General features: G+C 44.6%; 1 protein-coding gene across 1 annotated transcript in view; it reads right to left on the bottom strand.

Annotated features, from left to right (window-relative positions):
- TBXAS1 (thromboxane A synthase 1) overlaps positions 1-16,621 on the bottom strand; it is a 227,206-nt gene that overhangs the window by 3,307 nt on the left and 207,278 nt on the right. The window contains exons 10-11 of the mRNA XM_085322558.1: positions 3,424-3,512; positions 924-1,061 (exon numbers count right to left, since the gene is read on the bottom strand). Of these exons, the coding sequence (XP_085178684.1) occupies positions 924-1,061; positions 3,424-3,512 (227 nt within the window). The remainder of the gene's footprint in view (positions 1-923; positions 1,062-3,423; positions 3,513-16,621) is intronic.

The following is a 16,621-nucleotide window of genomic DNA, read 5'->3' as shown; positions in this document are numbered from 1 at the left end:
GCCTGATGCCAAGATTTGTCCAAGAAGGAAACCACTAGGCAAACCCACCTACAGCAGATGTTTGTTGTCCTGCTAGCAAAGGTGGTTTCAGGCTACTTGCAATGCACTTGGTCATTTGTAGAGCATGCACTTCTTTCTTAGTAGATTTTTTAACACAATGGTAACTTGAAATACAGCTGCCCACAGAACAAAACTGTGCTCATCAGCTCAAACCCTGTGGGCCCCCACGTAAGCTAACGTCTACAGCTGTAAGATAGGGCAGGGTACACACAATTACACAAACACAGTCTGACAGTGGCCCAGCAGCTGAGGGTAAGAAATACTCCACATAAAATACGCCTTGCCAAGCACAGCTAAGAAGTCAGATCTTTGTGCTCATGGACAGTGGGAAAATGCCCAGGCTGCATTCCCCAGTCACGGTGTACCCCAAATGGCTCCATGTATAATGGCTTCTCTGAAACAGCCAGGAACTGGAAGAAATCTCTGAATAGCTCTGTGCCAGTGAATAAACTATTTTACTTCACAGCTTCTGGAAATGATGCTATTTGCAGCACTGGATTTGGAAACAGGCTGAAAGCTTGGGCCACGTTTCAACCCTTAACCAGACTTTGCACACTCTGTAGGACATGCTGCTGTCACCAGTTGTGTTATTTGGTGGAAAGCAAGTTTTATCATCTAAACTAAGCTGTGCACCTTTTGGGGGGAGTGCTACTTCAGGTCAATAGTGGGGTGGCTGCAGCTGTGAAGGAACAATAGTGTTTGGTGTCTCCTGTGGCCAGGCTGGACTTGTGGGCCCATATTGGGCTCCTTCTGAGCAGCCAAGCAGAGAAACAGCATTTAAGGCAGGCCACTAATCTAATCAGGCCTAACTAAGGACTTCAGCCTAAGRAGAAGAAAGCTAATGCCCACATAACCTCACATACCTCTCAGGAATGAACTTCTCAGGTTCTGGCCAGAAGTCAGGGTTATAGTGGAGATGTCCCACTGCAGTTTCAATGACAGCTCCAGCTGGGATACGCTGCCCCAGCACTACACAGTCTTTAGCTGCTTCTCGAGTGAACCTGCAACAGTAAGTGTCATATATCTCGGGTGATTAATAAAAGTAAAATCACAGCAGGAGGGAAGCAACCACAACAGTCAATCTCTTCAGCTGGACTGACCCTGCAATTTAGGGAGTAACGCTTTCCCAGTAGATAAATACAGCAACTTTTGCAGATGCTAGTGTCTTCTCAGGTTACAATCATCTTTCCCTAGAGGCTGTAATCGCTCTAGCTAACTTTGGCCCTTCTCACAGCAGCAGCATTTATAATTGCTTCTGGTTTTCCCAAACGTTAATTACTGAACTGAAATTTTGTTGCTAATACCTGTTTCAGATTTTTTTTTTTTTTTTGAAAATTGCAAATGAAATGGGCCAGTCATTTTTCAGAACAGGTGAAAAGAGTATTCTGTTGCACCGTCAAGAAAAATTGCATCAAATATGATTTCTGAGTTTGAGAAGTTCCCCCATTTTGGGAGACACAAGGGGCGGTTTTAATGTTAGGGACAAGACTTTTGCTGTTGCTGCAAAAATACAAACTAAGCCATGAGCCTTTGAAAAACTGCAGGGCGCATACACTCATCAAAGACAAGCAAAACGTAAGCAGCAAAACTCTCCAGAGCTTCCTCCTGCCATGTAGTGGCAGGGCCTGAGCAGGACTTCCCCTAGGAATCTCACTGTGACAACCCCACTGGGAAAAGAGGCCTTCCAAGGCCAAGCACAGATGTGTAAACCTGGTAAAAACATTGTGTGTGTGTGTGCGCCTGTGTATGCTGGGGGTGTGTGCATGCATGCACGGCTGATCAGCATCACAACGCATGAGCTCTTCCCAGGCCAGCTGGGAGCACAAGGGCAAGACATGGGGCAGGAGCTCCCATCCCTGTTCCCTGCACTGCACCCAAAAGGTGAAATAAAGATTTCCATTTCAGGGCCGTCAGCCCAGTATTACTGCAGCAACACATCTGCTTTCCCCACTGTCACCCGGTTTCCCTTTTTCTCATGACACATTAAAAAGCACATTGATAAGCTATCCTGCTCATTTTAACATGAATTTAGTGATCACGGAAACAGGAACGTTGTGGAAGAAAGTCCTCTGGTGAGTAAATTTATTGAAAAAAAAATCTTTCTCATTTATAACAAGCTTGACTGCTACTGAATTTTTTTTCCAGAATACAGCATTATGCTTGCCATAAGCAATTAGGATCTTCCTGATGCATTGCGCTGTTCCGTCTATTACATATCTATCAGAGTAAAAGCCAGATCAATAAACACCACAGATAACACCAGTGGACCAACTTTCATGGATTCGCTCTGTTGTGTTTCCTATCTGACAAACATTGATTGTTTCTCTGTGTTTCAGCTGAAATTCAAATAACCCTGATGGTTTAACTGGCAAAACAATTTCCACTTGTATACCACACACAACATCATAAAGCCAGGTTATGTCATCTACGTGCAGGTATCTTTAACATTTACTCTCTGTGCAGTCCTACAGAAGCCCACGCTTGACTTCCAATCTTTGTGAACATACAAAAGAGAATATGATTTTAAGCTGTTTTATTTTAATGTGTYTGCAATTGGAGGACAAATGTTTCAAAGGCTCTCAGAGTAAGACCAACCTCCATTGCTTTCAAATCATCTGAARTTTTCCCACTGGCTTCAGGAAAAGCAGTGAAACTGACTCATTGCTCTTAAAAATTCCATTCTTAAAATTTACATTTATGCTTGTGATAACTTGGAAATTTGACAACCAAGGAGTTTTCTAATTTCTTTCCCCCTTGTTTTCAGTTCATCAATATAATGTAGCAGAATTATTCTTTCGCAAGTTAGGGGTAAACTTTCAAAACTTAACAGAGGTAGCATCATTTTAGGTATATTATTGTAACGCTGTAGTAGTGCAAAACAGCATGGTTTGAGTTAAACACACACRTTAAAAGTCCTTCAGCTTTCTGAATGTGCAAACTTTCTCAAGATCAGGGCCTTAATGAACAGCATGGGTAGCTCTTCCACCAGACAACAAGCTAGGGCAATTGTTTGCTCCGTACCCCTAAAGTCTGAGGTGCAACGAAGAAGGAACATCTGCCTTTCTAAGGYCAGTTGTGCTATGGAAAGGCTCGATCCTCTGACCTTTGGGGATGTGAAGAACAGTGAGGATGTGCTATCTTGGGTGGTCAGTTGTAACAAAAAAAAAAGAAAAAAAAGAAAATATGCTTTAGAAATATCATATTAGCCAGTTTTTGTTCACTAGCCGCATTATATATTACAAATRCACGAGCAGTATTGATGTTGGCACGGAGACCAAGGGCGTATTGGTTTCCCAACAGCAGATTTCCATTTTATGTATCTAGTGATCTGCTATGCAGAATCAGAAGGGGAAAAATAGATACCTGAATGCAGGTGGATACATGCGCAATGTCTCTTCAATCACCATGTCCAGATAAGGGAGTCCTTCTATGGTTTGATAGTCAGGGATGATCTGAAAAGGTAGGAAGAAAGAAATGGTTACATTTTCTCACATTTAAGTGCYAAGTTCTTCACAGATTAGCTTTTAAATCATCTACTTTTTACTGAGTAATTCTTCTGTAGAACTCGATGTCTCATCTAAAACAGTATATGATAGAATTATACAAAAATGTAGGCAGTAATTAAATATGTGTACAACATTCCTTTCATCATCAAAACACTTTGGTGTGCAGCCCAGCTGAAGATACAATAATAAATCAGCTTGCTAGCAAGTATTAAAAACAGGGCATTAAAAAGCACAATAAMAGCTACAACAGCGATATTATATTATCTACGCACTGAAATCCACCCAGACCCTCTCGACCCTTGATCCTCCTGAAGATAGGAGTATGGCAAACCACGGGCACTTTATTCCCATGAAATAAGCCTTTCAATTATTTCTGTTGATGTTGAGCAAACCCTTTGCCCTTTCCCAGATATGGAAATAAAGTGATGGGGAAGTGCTGGCTCAGGGAGGTCTGCGGAAGGAGGGAGGGTGACAGCACTGGGGGAGAGCAGCACCTGACCAGGGACAGCCCTCGGTGGCAAATTGTTCCCTGCTGGGATAAAAGGGTGGTCGGGTCGGCTGAAATAACCCCAGAGGACTGCAAGAGGGCCAGGGAGAGAAGCCTTTCTCTTCCCCTGACCGTCCCCTGTGCATCCCGCTGGTTAGTTTTGCCTGGCCGACAAAGCCTGAGCTCGCACGTACCCTATGGGGCCCCTGACAGTTACGAGTGGGCTCCAAAATGACCRTAGCTGAGATGAGTTTGGCCTCCAACAGGCAGCAAAGGGGCAGCGAGGGAGACAAAACCCAGAGGAACAAGCAGCAGCGGGGACGCACAACTCTGCACACGTGCCCAGAGCCTTTCTCCCCTGTTACCGTCCTTGGAAAATGGAYGTTTTTCAGTGCTCTCAGCAGAGGGCAGCCAAAGTACATCTAATAACTTCCCCAGGAAAGCAGAGTTTGTTTTAAATTAGAGCATCTCCTAAAAGACTGACACAGAGTAAATTGGAGAAAAGCACAGACGTCAGACTAGACTAAACCTTTTATGAAGATTTGGGGCCCCTGCCATTCACAAAGGGGAGTGGATTCTATCCCTCCTTTATTTACTACAGCACTTTTCATGTATAATGCATATTTTATTGAATTTTCATGCAAAAACATATGGTACATACTGAAAATACTAAGCAGAGAACAACTCCAGATGGCATGCAGAAAAAGGCATACAATAGAACGAGGATACCTTGCTGGATTAGGCTATCCCACTTATTCAGCACTAAGCCACCATGCACCATTTCACATTAACTGATCTTTTCTAGGAAGGAAATAGATACATTCTATTATCCCCATTTTTTGGCTCAGGAGAGAAAAGCAAAAACAAAGCAARTAATCTGCACATGCTGAGCAGAAGCAGCGTGCCTGCTCCTCTCTTCGAGGCAAAGATACAACTCAGCTTACCAATATACCAAGTGTTTTGTCGGTGTATGTTGTACGTTACCAACAGACGAAGTTTAGAAGACCACGCTGGCAGCCTTCCAACGCTGTTTTTGCGTTGCAGGAGCACCTACCAGCTCAAGCCTTTGCCTTAGGTCAGTGGTTTTCGAACAAAGGACTCGGAGACTAAAAATGCAAATGGCAGCAACGTCAGGAGAACCGTGGCTGAAGGCTAGGAGCTGTGCTCCACTAACCGAAACTGTTAAGACCAAAGACAGGAAGAAACAACTTTTATCCTGGTTTTTTAGAAAGGGACCCAAGGTTCAGAGGCTGCCCGCCCTACCCAGCATTGCACAGGAAATCAGTAGCAGAGGCTGGAAAAGAAGCACGGTCTGACTCAAATTTCAGGCCTTTCAACGCAAAACCAGCTTTCTCTGGGACTGCATTGGTGCTCCATGCCTTAATGCAAACTCATGATGAACTGTGTATTAATATTTTTGCTAATTTTGCACATCTCCTTCAGACCTTTCCCCTGTGCTTTTTTTATACTGCTCTTCTGCATTTCTTTGAATCACGGGTCACCACCTCAGACCTGTCCCTGCGCTCCCGGGATGGGCTGGCGAAGAAGAAGTCAGGCTCAGAGTGAATGAGTGCTGGAGCCAAGATTACACTGTGAGGTGTCTGATTCCCTGAGCYATGCTCACGCCACTGGGCCTTCCTGTCTCTCTCATAATCCTTCTACTTACTATTGGAGTCAATAATTAAGATAATTATATGGTAACCGGATATAATAAATAGCCACTAAATCAAATCCTACATCAACAAATAATCTAACACTAAATTATGGGAGCTTTGATTTGCTCCTTCAAATAGCTTCTATACCTTCAGGGGATTAGCAGTTTAGAAAACAAAACAAAGGTGCAAAACCAGCTGATTTTCCTTGGWCGAAAATTACTTTTGCTTACATAAAGAAAAAGGGGTCAGCTGAATGGCAGCACAGTGAACTCTGCTCAGTCATGGACACGACAGACACATCAGTCATTTCCTACATCTGATGYAAGTTAATTATTGGCACTTCACGCTTTTAACATCAAAGTGGCTGGATCCAATTTAGTAGTTGTTTGCAAGGTCTGACCCAGGGCTGTGTAAAGCACACACTAGCCAAGTATCTCTGTTCAGGAAAGACAGTTTGCTGCTGCTTTTTTTTTCTTTTCAAAGAAAACATTTTCCATTTGTTTTTCCACTCCCTCTCTTCAAAATATTCCTTTAGCTAAGCACATTTCAAAGGCGCTCAAATGTGCTGTCTYCCTAAATATCCCTATTATATCTTTGAAATTTTGGCAGGTATGCTGGGATGGGGAGTGTTGTTGTGCAAAGATGCCACTTTAAGCCCCTGCAAAAAACGTTTGTACCTTGGCTCTACTCAGAGTTGGGTGTATTTTCATTTAGAAAGATTCCTTTCTGTAACAGGTAGACATGTGGGGGAACACATGAGGCACCACAGTGTATGTAATAAAACATATCATAACTTTGCAACCACTCCTTTGCACAGCAGTTTCTTTTACACTTTGCGCAACCTTTTAATATTTTTTTTCTTGTTAATGTGGAAGCAAAATGGCCATGCAGCCTCTCGTGGCATTTCTCCACGTGCGTATTTGCCCAGCTGGCCTTCCAAGACACRGTGGCGCACCTCTCGCCTGCCCAGACCACGCAACTGCTGCTGGGGCCCGGAGACTGCCTGATTTGCTAGATACATACAAACACGCTACCTTGCTGYGTTGGGTAAAGGCCTAAATCCCTACTGCAAGCTGGGCTTCACTCTGGCTTAGCCACAAACTTTTCTCTATGACTGTCAGCAAATCCCATGCCTCAAGTCCTTAGAAAAAGAGGGAAAATAAAACCTTCACCCCACAGCATGCCCTGAGGTGAAACGCCAGCAGCGATTATAACAGTGCCTACACGCTACAAGGATGATGCACGTTTTAACCCCCCAGTAAAATCCACAAGAGAAAACAGCGTATTTTGGGAACCAAAGCCCCAAAAGCCCTTCCTCGCAGGTCACCTGCAGCTGGAGCTCCAACGTCCGCTGTGCATCCTCAGAGAGGTCCAGGTGCGCAGAGTATGCTGTGAGCTAGAGATCTGCAATGCAGCCAGGAATTGCCATCAGATCTGCCTTGGCTTTTCAGGATTGGCATTAGATTTCTCTAAGCAGGCAAACCCGTATTTTGCCACCCTTCCCAGTTAACTTCTAACTCCTCAAMGAACACTAAGGGAATCCAAGTGCCAGCAGGAGAGGTCTGGCCAATCTTTCTGCTGGAGTTTGAGATGTTACTGTTCCTAGTTGCTTGTTCCTTTTGCTGGCAGTGGCTACCATCTCTGCAGCCAAGTCAGCAGAAGGGAACATACGCCTGCACCTAAGTTGCTTCSATAGAGCGTCCAGTACGAGCCCATCTTTAGCGGTAGTTTAAGACAAGATACGAACTTTTCTCCCAAGTAGCTGTTGAGTGCGGCACAGATCCTCTTCTACCACCTCTGTTTTGGGAACAGTAGTCCAAGCACACATCAGCGAATAAAAGATTTCCACTTATCCTATTGGTCATGGTCTGGTGGTGCCCAGCAGCCAGGAATGAAAAAAAATCAGAGCGAATTTTATGTAACTGACAGAGTGTGACGCRCACCTGAAATCGATTTGGAAGCAGCACGGGCTGCAGAGGCCACGTTCCTCCTAACTGCTGCTGCTGCTGAGTCATGGGCTGTGACTGTGCCGGCTGCGCTTTCCGAGAAGCTGCAATCCAAATCAAATGCCTCACGGGCAGGCTTGACGGTGACAAAGTCCATGTTGGAGAGATGAGGCGCAGACCAGCTGAAGCACAGATGTAGATCCCTGAATAACCTGTGCAGGCATAGCTACCCTGCCCAGCTCAGTTGTCCCCCAAATGCAGACTTAAGATAGCAACAGGATAGGAGGAGGTGAGAAAACAAGCCAGTATTATCCCTGGTGACTGTTCCCAATCCCTCATCTCCTCTCGCACCCTAAATTGCCAAAAAAGCTACTTGTCCACTGAAGCCAGCATCACAAGARGTCAGCAATGTTTCTTGATCAACTGGATCAAAAGCTGCTGATAGATCAAATCTACCTGTTTTTTTGACCTTTCTTTGGTCACTGCTAGGAACTGCTAGTCCCCTCACTAAACTACAGCCTACGTGCCATGCAGAAATACAAGAACACTATGTCAAGTAAGAGTTGCCCTGTAACAACCTTTCTGACAACCATACTGAGAAAAGAAAGGCTAAAGACAGGATGGCACTCAAAATGTAGATTAATGAAAAAAGAGGTGAGGAGATTAGATAGAAACCTACCTGTAACTTACTTAAAGAAAGCTCGCCTCAAATTTTAGTACTTCCACAATAACATGCTTGAATACCTGCAAAGCACCAAAAGAAAACCTCTCTACAAGGTCAATTTGGACCAAGCTCTAAAAAAATATTCAAGGCAGTCATCACACAACAGTGATTGCAATACCCCTCTTTCTGCCCCACAGCTGCCAAGTGGGGTGTCTTCCTGAAGAACGGCACCAGGCAGAACACCTGGGAAAACGGGACCCTGCAGCACCTGAGTCTCCCTAGTCTTAGGGCAGGTCAGGGCAGAGTATGTTGCTTGAGAACCTTGAAGCATACAGAAGAGCGTATCTAAAATTAGCATCTGTCCCTTGGCCTCATTTCCAGTGCCAGAGAGGACTAAGGATAAAGAACAATATATTCAGTTCTCAAATACAGAACTGAGAACGAGGTGCAGGATGGAAAAATAGGACAAGTCACATTTTCAGATTAAGATGAAAGCTGCCTAGCATCTCTCCTCTTGAAACCTTACAGCTCACCTTGGTGGTTCTAACACCTCACAAGCAGCTTTGTGCCTTCTCACCACAGAAATGAATGTTAAAGCAAGCCCCCATCTACTCAGTTCTCTCTTTTTAGACCCTAATTTCCCAGCAGCTAGCAAATGCTACCCAAAACACRTATGCCTAAGCTTTGCCTTTATTTGTTTGTTCCACACAGGTTAGCGGTCACATTTCTCATCTGCTTGGGTTGCCACTCACATGCCAACACAGCACTTGGGCTCTCCTCTCCACCTTTGGCGGACACGGGGCATTGAAGGCTTGTTGGGGTTGGGAATGTTACTTTGCTATTGGAGGCGCTGCTGGAGCTGCCACCAGCTCTTAAACTCCTACAGCGCTCTGTGTATCAGCTGTCTCATCGAACATCTCCTGGCTGCCTAGAGACTSTGCATGCCAAATAGAGACATAGTATTAAAGCTTTTCATCCAAATCACCTGCACACCTCTCCAACTTCTCCACCCTTTGCACGCTCCTCTCCGAGGCTTTCCTTGCTCCCCTCTCCTCTGGTCCGTCACCAGCCAAGTTGCTGAGCACAGGCAGAGGTGGGCACTGATTTGGCAAGCCATGTTCAGCAGCAGTGAGACAGGCTGGCACACCAGGTATACACTGCTATCCATATTGTGAGCAGACCTTGCAGCCAAACTCAGCTGCCTTGGTGCAAATCCACTCGGCTCCCTGGGGCTGCAGCAGTGTAAAGAAATGAAAATGTGGCTTTAAGTATGCACCCCATACTGTTGAGGAAAGAGCCAGAAAGCATAAGGTTACAGCTATGTCGACTCTCTCTAACGTCACTGTGCTTTTTGAATCAAAGACTTAGCTCCTGACAGAAGACAGACCTGAGTTACCTCCAGTAGCTTTGTGTTGCTAAAACAAGGTCTTCGTAGCATCACTGTTCATCAAGGAAACTTCTGTGAGATAAAAATATTTCCTGAAACTGAACAGTGCCCCAAAACCAAACACATAAACACAACTCTGTAACCAAAACAGTCAGGAATTCACTTCCACCTACATCACTACCAACACATGGTGATCAGCAAGAACAGAATGACTACCATCAGGTAGAAGATCTGAAAAAAAAAGCAGAAAAAGAGGAGAAAATCATTTAAAAAATCCTTCACGAGACAAGCTACAAACTAAAAGAGCAGAGGGGAAAATCTCTKTGTCAATCTTGGTTTCGTAAAATTGTGAGCTTCGTCTAATCCCAGACTCCTGTGCCAAGAGAAGTGCTGCCCTTACGTTGAAAACAAATAAATAACTGGAAACAAGCAACGGTGTCTGGAGCTCTCTGTTGTCATGAAGGACGGGAAGGGCCTGTAACACACAAATACAGACTGGACTTTTATTTTTTGTTTTAACTCAGATTTGGTAGGGAAAAAGCGCTCCCAAAAAGGTTCCCTACCTGCATGCTACRACTGCCAAATTCCAGCTATTTGTGAACGTGATATAATCTGTAGCTGCTCCACTGGAGTGGGCTAGGCTCACCAGAAGTACAGAGATTCCCCATTTCTCACCTCCTGAAGAAATACTTGGCCCTCGGGAAACCTCTCTGGTTCTCTTCCTCTGCTTGTCTTGGCCCACTGAGATTCACAAGTTTCCCTCTCTGCACTTGTCTGACACGATCAAAAATTTCTTCTTGGGTGGCAGAAAATCTGTATGGTGAAGCATCCCAGTGGGAGGGAGGCAAAAAGGAAATTAAACAGGAGAAAGGAGTGCCAGAGGCCCAACAGGCTGAGAAAGAGAATTATAAAACTGGGGTAGGTCTGTCCGAAGGGTATGTCACCAGTCCAAAGCATATTAAGCACTGAAGTTTGTGCAAGACTTAATCCTTCCTGCTACAGAAGTGTCCCTTGGTGGTTGCTGCAGATCTACAGGAATAAAGAGGAGGGATTTTTCCCCTCTCAACAGACATTCATGGTATCACATAAGAGCCAGATAATTTAATCATTCCTGCTCCAGCTGCTATTTTCTGTATGGAGGTGACAGTGTTTTAAATTAGGGCCTTGCATATAAAAGGCCTGTGTGTTTAGTTTAATAAAATGTTCATTTCCTCACGTTACGTTTATACTAAAAGGCATCAGCATRAATTTTCACACTGCAAATAGAGGCTATCGTATGGGCTATGCACCGAGGTCCTCATCAGTCGTTCTTCATCTCTACGGCTTTGTATGCTCAGCAGCCTTATGGACTGTGAGATGATGCAGCCCCAGGCATGAAGTTTGGGGAAATATGCCCTAGAGAGCACCGTCTAACCTATGAGGAGAGCAGAGTTTTACACAAAATAAATTACTTTGGTAATTCGCTCTTCTGCAGATACTTAAATATGGGCTTGAGCCAGTCACTGCTTAAGTCACTGGCTTCAGCAGTTGCTGGATCAGACCTTTTCTGAATTAGTAAACAGGCAAACGTTCTCAGCRAAGAAACTGCAAGATTCTCCCATCGCTCACTGTAATTATTATTTGCTTTGACAAGGGCAGGTCAGTTTTGATACCATTCAACATTTACGTAGTGCCTGATGCCTTGAAAACATTTTATGTACATTAAGTGCAGTACAACAATAATAATAAAACTTTGCCTTTTCACAGCTGCTTTTCCCCTGAGGCTCACGAAGCGTTTAGCAAACATTAATTAGTTGGTCATCTTCCAAAGGCACGTGTGAGGTGCTCCTGGTAAACAGCCCCTCCATGTGCACGAGGGGCCAGCAGAGGTGCTGAAGACTGAGGCCAACACTTTCCAACCTTGGAGTCTAGCACCCGCCAACTCCAGCCTGTGTAAGTAGCCTGATTTTTTTTTTTCAACCTCAACATAATGATGCCTGTGAGTAAGCAGGAAAGTACTGCTCTGAATGCTTAGACTTAAAATGACCAAAAAAGAAAGGAATCTGTTGCATGGCATTTAAATACATCTGAAACAAAAAGGAGCTTTGTTTGTTTTTAGCTGCCAATACCGTAATTCAGGGCCCAGTCTGTCCCTGAGAAACTAATGATACTAAAAGTGTAGAAAATAAAATTTTTCAGTGTCAAAGCTCCGGTTTTCCTTGCTCCCACCTAATGCAGGTAACAGCTTAGTCCTTCTCCTCTCATTTTCCCCATACCAAAGGATCAGAAAATTATTTCTCCTCTTTAGCTCTAATATATAGTTTTAAAATCGGGCATAAACTGTGTGGAACCCGTGAGCAGAAGAGCACTGTTACATCCACTCTGAATGGCCACTCCTTACCTTCGCTTTCCTTTTCCTTCCTTTTTCTTCCTATCTGGAAAAGCACTGGCGAAAACTGACCGAGTTTCCTAAATGAGACCAGTTCTGTCTCACTCCTGCTTCTTACCTCTTATCTCAACTGGCAACACAACTTTTGCCATGTCCAGTGCTAGGTCCAAGCTTTAGCATATGTCTGCTCTACAAAATGCAAGGAAATGCCTTTTCCTGTTGAAAACTCTCACATTTTAACTGAAAACATGAAAAACTGAAGAAAAAAAAAGAAGCAGAGRGGTGGTGGAATCTGGGGAATCTGTCTAATACTACTCAGTGTCTTTTCCTCTTCTCCTGCCTCAGGAAAGTGCTGACTGCCACAAGTACAACAAAGCAATTTGCAATTTATATGGGAAAAATTTGATTGTACGTAACATGGTTTTTGTGTCTCCTTCCYCCAACACACACGGAAACTCTCTTAAAGAACTAGATACCAATCCAAAACCTATTGCCCCRAGCTCATTGGGGAGCTGGCTGTGAGCACTGGTGTGCTATGACCACGGTTACCACGACACTGTCCTATGACAAACCCCTCTAGACATTCAGATAAAGTTGCCTACCAAGAATCAAAGCCAGCATCTATTGGAGGGTTTCTTGCCTTTTTCCCCTTGCTGTCTCTCTTCACCATCTGGGATTACAGAAATTTCCCCAAGCCTGTTCATGCTTAGATTTAGTGAAGCCATCGTGGTGTCATGTTCTGGCGCAGTTTTGGGTCTTTGATTTCCTCTACCCTTTGTAGAGCAGCATGGCATGGCTGTCCATCTGTTTATGATTTACTTTACACAATGACTTGGTCCTGATTACACTGATAAACACAGTAGGTTATTTGAGGGCCAACTGGATCTCTGTGATGACACTCAAACTGTACCCAAACCATGGGAACAATTCCAACCAAAAAAAAGGCTAGTGAGAAATGACCTGTAGGCCTCCCCCAAGAAAGCTCTCCTCTCTTTAATCCCAGGAAGTAAAAAAAAAGGTCTAATTTTTTTATCTGGAATTTTGCTGCAATTATCATCGTCTAACTGATCCATGAAAAGAGCAGAGAGGCAAGAAGAGAAACCAAGACCTGTGTCTTTCCAAAGCTGAAAAGTGCATATAGGAAAAAAACCTGAAAGGAGGCCACATCTCACGGTCTCCTTTAGCACAAAAAGGAATCACACAGTCAGTGGAACTGTGCTGATTTGCACCAGCTAAAGACTGAGCCTAGGAAATACAGCTTTTGAGGGGAACCAAGCACTGTTACTGGGAAGAAGCCCTCTGAGTGTACAGAATCACTGGCCCTCATGAACACGTGGGGCCGAGTTAAAAAGACAACACAAAAGGCTGCAGGATGAAATCACAGGATCAGCAGTAAGAAAACACAGAATTCATTTGTCATCTAAACAAGGTCATTTCTAACGCACTTTAGGATGAGAGAAGGCACKACGCGGAAGGCAAATGGAAAGCATTGCTCACAATTTCTTCTGCTTTATGAGTAAGCTGCTTTGGCCTTTATTTATTTATTACCTCACAGTCCCACAACAGTGCTGGTGCGAAGACTGAGCTGCTGCTCACTCTCTCCTCCTACTCAGCAATGCTTTTGCTTCTTGAACCTGACCCTTTCCTGCCTCAGTCCCCGGCCATCTCACTCCTTTCTCTCTCCATCTTTTCAAGAAGAGCCCCAATTTTGAGATACCCCACACTTCACCTCTGTGCTGTCCTTTCATCTGTGGTCACACTGCTTTAAGAYCCCGCATTTTATCTCTTTGCCTTCTTTTTTGAAGCTCTGTCTTGCACCAAGTCTCAAAAGCCCAAGGGAGAGGACAGAGGCCTGAGAGCACCCAGCCAACACAGCATGATCCACTGGGCTTTGAACCAGTGCAGGAATGGAGCTCACTGGATCCCAGATGCTGCTGAGACACAAAGGTGGCACCCACAAAGTGCTGCTTTTGTTGCACCAGTCTGCAGCATGAAAGAGCACTTTGAAAGCTAGAAAAGTGCATAAGCCATAGCTGTCTGCAGGGGGTTCACTAGCAATTTTGCMCATATGAAATACCTAATAAAGTACCGTATCCTTTGCCCTCCTTAGCACRAGTTGTGGCACAAAGATCTATGGATACCTATAGATGGACTAATTTGGAGGGAGTGATTTGCTGCGAGTATAAAGAWGGAGCACAGCTGTAGGTTTTTCCCTGAAAAGGCCCTGTCACACACACAAGAGCAGCTAGGCATACTCAGAGTATTACCAACCCTGATCACTCAGATATTGTGAGCTAGGCCCCAATACACTTCGAAACTGGCTGGAAAACACATGAGATTTACAACAAATAATAATATTTTGAACTTCATTTGCCTTCTGGCTTTTGAACTAGGATTCATGTTTCCAAATCTCATCTTTTCAGCTACGAGGGTTAGAAACCTTTTTGCCTTTTTTTTGCCCCCCCCCCCGGTTTTTTTTTTTTTTTTTTTTTTGTTTTTTTTTTTTTTTTTTTTTTTTTTTCCCCCCCCCTTTTTTTTTTTTTTTTTTTTTTTTAATGAAAGATGAGTTGCTGGTTATACACTTGCCTTCAGTGCCTCGCGATTTGAGAGAATACAAAACAAATACCCAGGGACTCGCAGTGCGATCGCAGGACGCTGGTAGTATTCCATTTACAGAGCACCCTGGGCCATCCCTGGCCGCCCCTTGGCCATCTGCTGCTAGCACTCAGCAAAGCTCACGCAGACCTTTTAAAACATGTACGAGACCAGGAACTTCATGCGAATGAACATCGCCCAAGAACAAGTCAATCCCCGCTGCACGCTGCCCCTCAGATCGCAGATGGTTTTGTAGCACACGTTTCGGGATGGGGGGGGAGGGAGGATGCTGCGAAAGGGTCCTCAGGGACCAAGCATCCAACCTCCCCTGAAAACGCCAGACTCGGTACCTTGGCAAAGCCTGACACAGAACCACACTGAAACAAAGTAATTGGTGGGAAACTGTGCTGAGGCTATATATAGCATTTTGTTTCTGCTGGGTACTGAGGCAGGGTTGGGGGGGAGAAAGGGAAGGGAGGAAGTGAGGGGGAGGGAGAGAGAAAAAAAACAGAAATTTTGGTTGCTATCACACACAGATCCACTTTTCTATGGCTGACGCCCAGACAGCTGTGTGACTGTAAGTGAAGAAATTTAATTAAAAGTCAGAAATGAAAATCGGCAAGAAAAAGGGGAGAAAAAACAGGACCTCATGCTTCCCCCACCTAGGCTGGTATATAAATAGAGACTATCTGGCAGATGAAGGGTGCTTGTTATTTCTCCGACTTCTCCGTGTGTAGAGAAACCTACAATTTCTTCTAGTGAACAAGGAGGATATTCACAAAGCCACTGGCATGCTGATGCTATTGAAAATTTGCTGCTCTATTTAAATGACATCATATAACACCTTGGCACTCCCAATTATGTAATACCTGTGGTGCTCCAAGAAAATCTCTCTATATATGTATATGTACACACATATATATATATTTATAAGGGAATTTGGAAGGATAAGATTTTGGAAAGGAGGGTACCTGGGATCATATGCAGCCTAAGTATTACCTCTTGTAGGAAAGGCATTGGGCAAAGACGGCAAATGGATGCGATTCCCCTTTTCCACCTCTTGCACGCTCAGGCCAGCCTCGTGTCAGTGTAACTCAGGGCAACTCAGGGTTTCTCCTGCCTTAGTTCCCAAGGCACTTCTGATGCAGGTGGTCTCAAGAGTCAAAGCATCTTGCACTTTCGTGCCCGCTGCTTTTCCCAACACATTCTCCTTCCATACCTTTCACATTATGGGGCACTAAAAAAGATTGGTCTTAGTACTTCCGGCCCCTCTTCAGGTGTGCATGCGCGTGTGTTTTCTGTAACACATTCACCAATTTGAAATGGTACAGAAGCCCAACTCAGACCTTTATGTTTCTTAAGATTCAACGTGTTGGTGCTGCAAAGTCTCAAAATCCATCCCAAGACCTACTTATCTAGGTCAGGATGTAAGAAGACATTTTTGTGTTCTGCGTCACCACTTCTGCTCCTCAGCACTACCCTGGTCGGGAGCTGAAGAGCCCAGGAACGCTGTGGCTCCTGGGTTTCCAGGGGACTTGGTAGAAACCCCTCTTTTGTGTCCCTTATAATGGAGGCTTGTCTCCTCTCTGCCACAAGAGGCACTTCAGCCAGTATATTGCAAATCCTGTGCTGACAGCAACTGTGTGTAGGTAAGCTGGGGAAGGAACCCTACCTCAGTACTGGGAAGACAGGACAGGACAGGACAGGACAGGACAGGACAGGACAGGAAAGGAAAGGGGGAAAGGGAAGAAAACAGAAAAAAGAAAAGAAAAGCAGCCTGCAAAGCCATGAACAACTTAATGGAAGACTTCACTTCTCTCCAGCTGACCTCCGTGTGACATGGCGAAACGTGGCTCAGGTTCCAGGCCTGTTTCCTTTCCACGAGGGCACTGCGACGCAGCTTCCCAAGCAATTTGGGAGAGATGCTCCCTCTCCTCTAGCACTTTCAAACCT

The sequence above is a fragment of the Rhea americana genome, unplaced genomic scaffold (assembly GCF_003343005.1).
Source record: "Rhea americana isolate MKP2758 unplaced genomic scaffold, rheAme1 scaffold_79, whole genome shotgun sequence".
In the NCBI taxonomy this organism is placed as follows: domain Eukaryota; kingdom Metazoa; phylum Chordata; class Aves; order Rheiformes; family Rheidae; genus Rhea; species Rhea americana.
The sequence above is the reverse complement of the archived record's forward strand: the minus strand, read 5'-3'. Positions and strand labels throughout refer to the sequence as shown.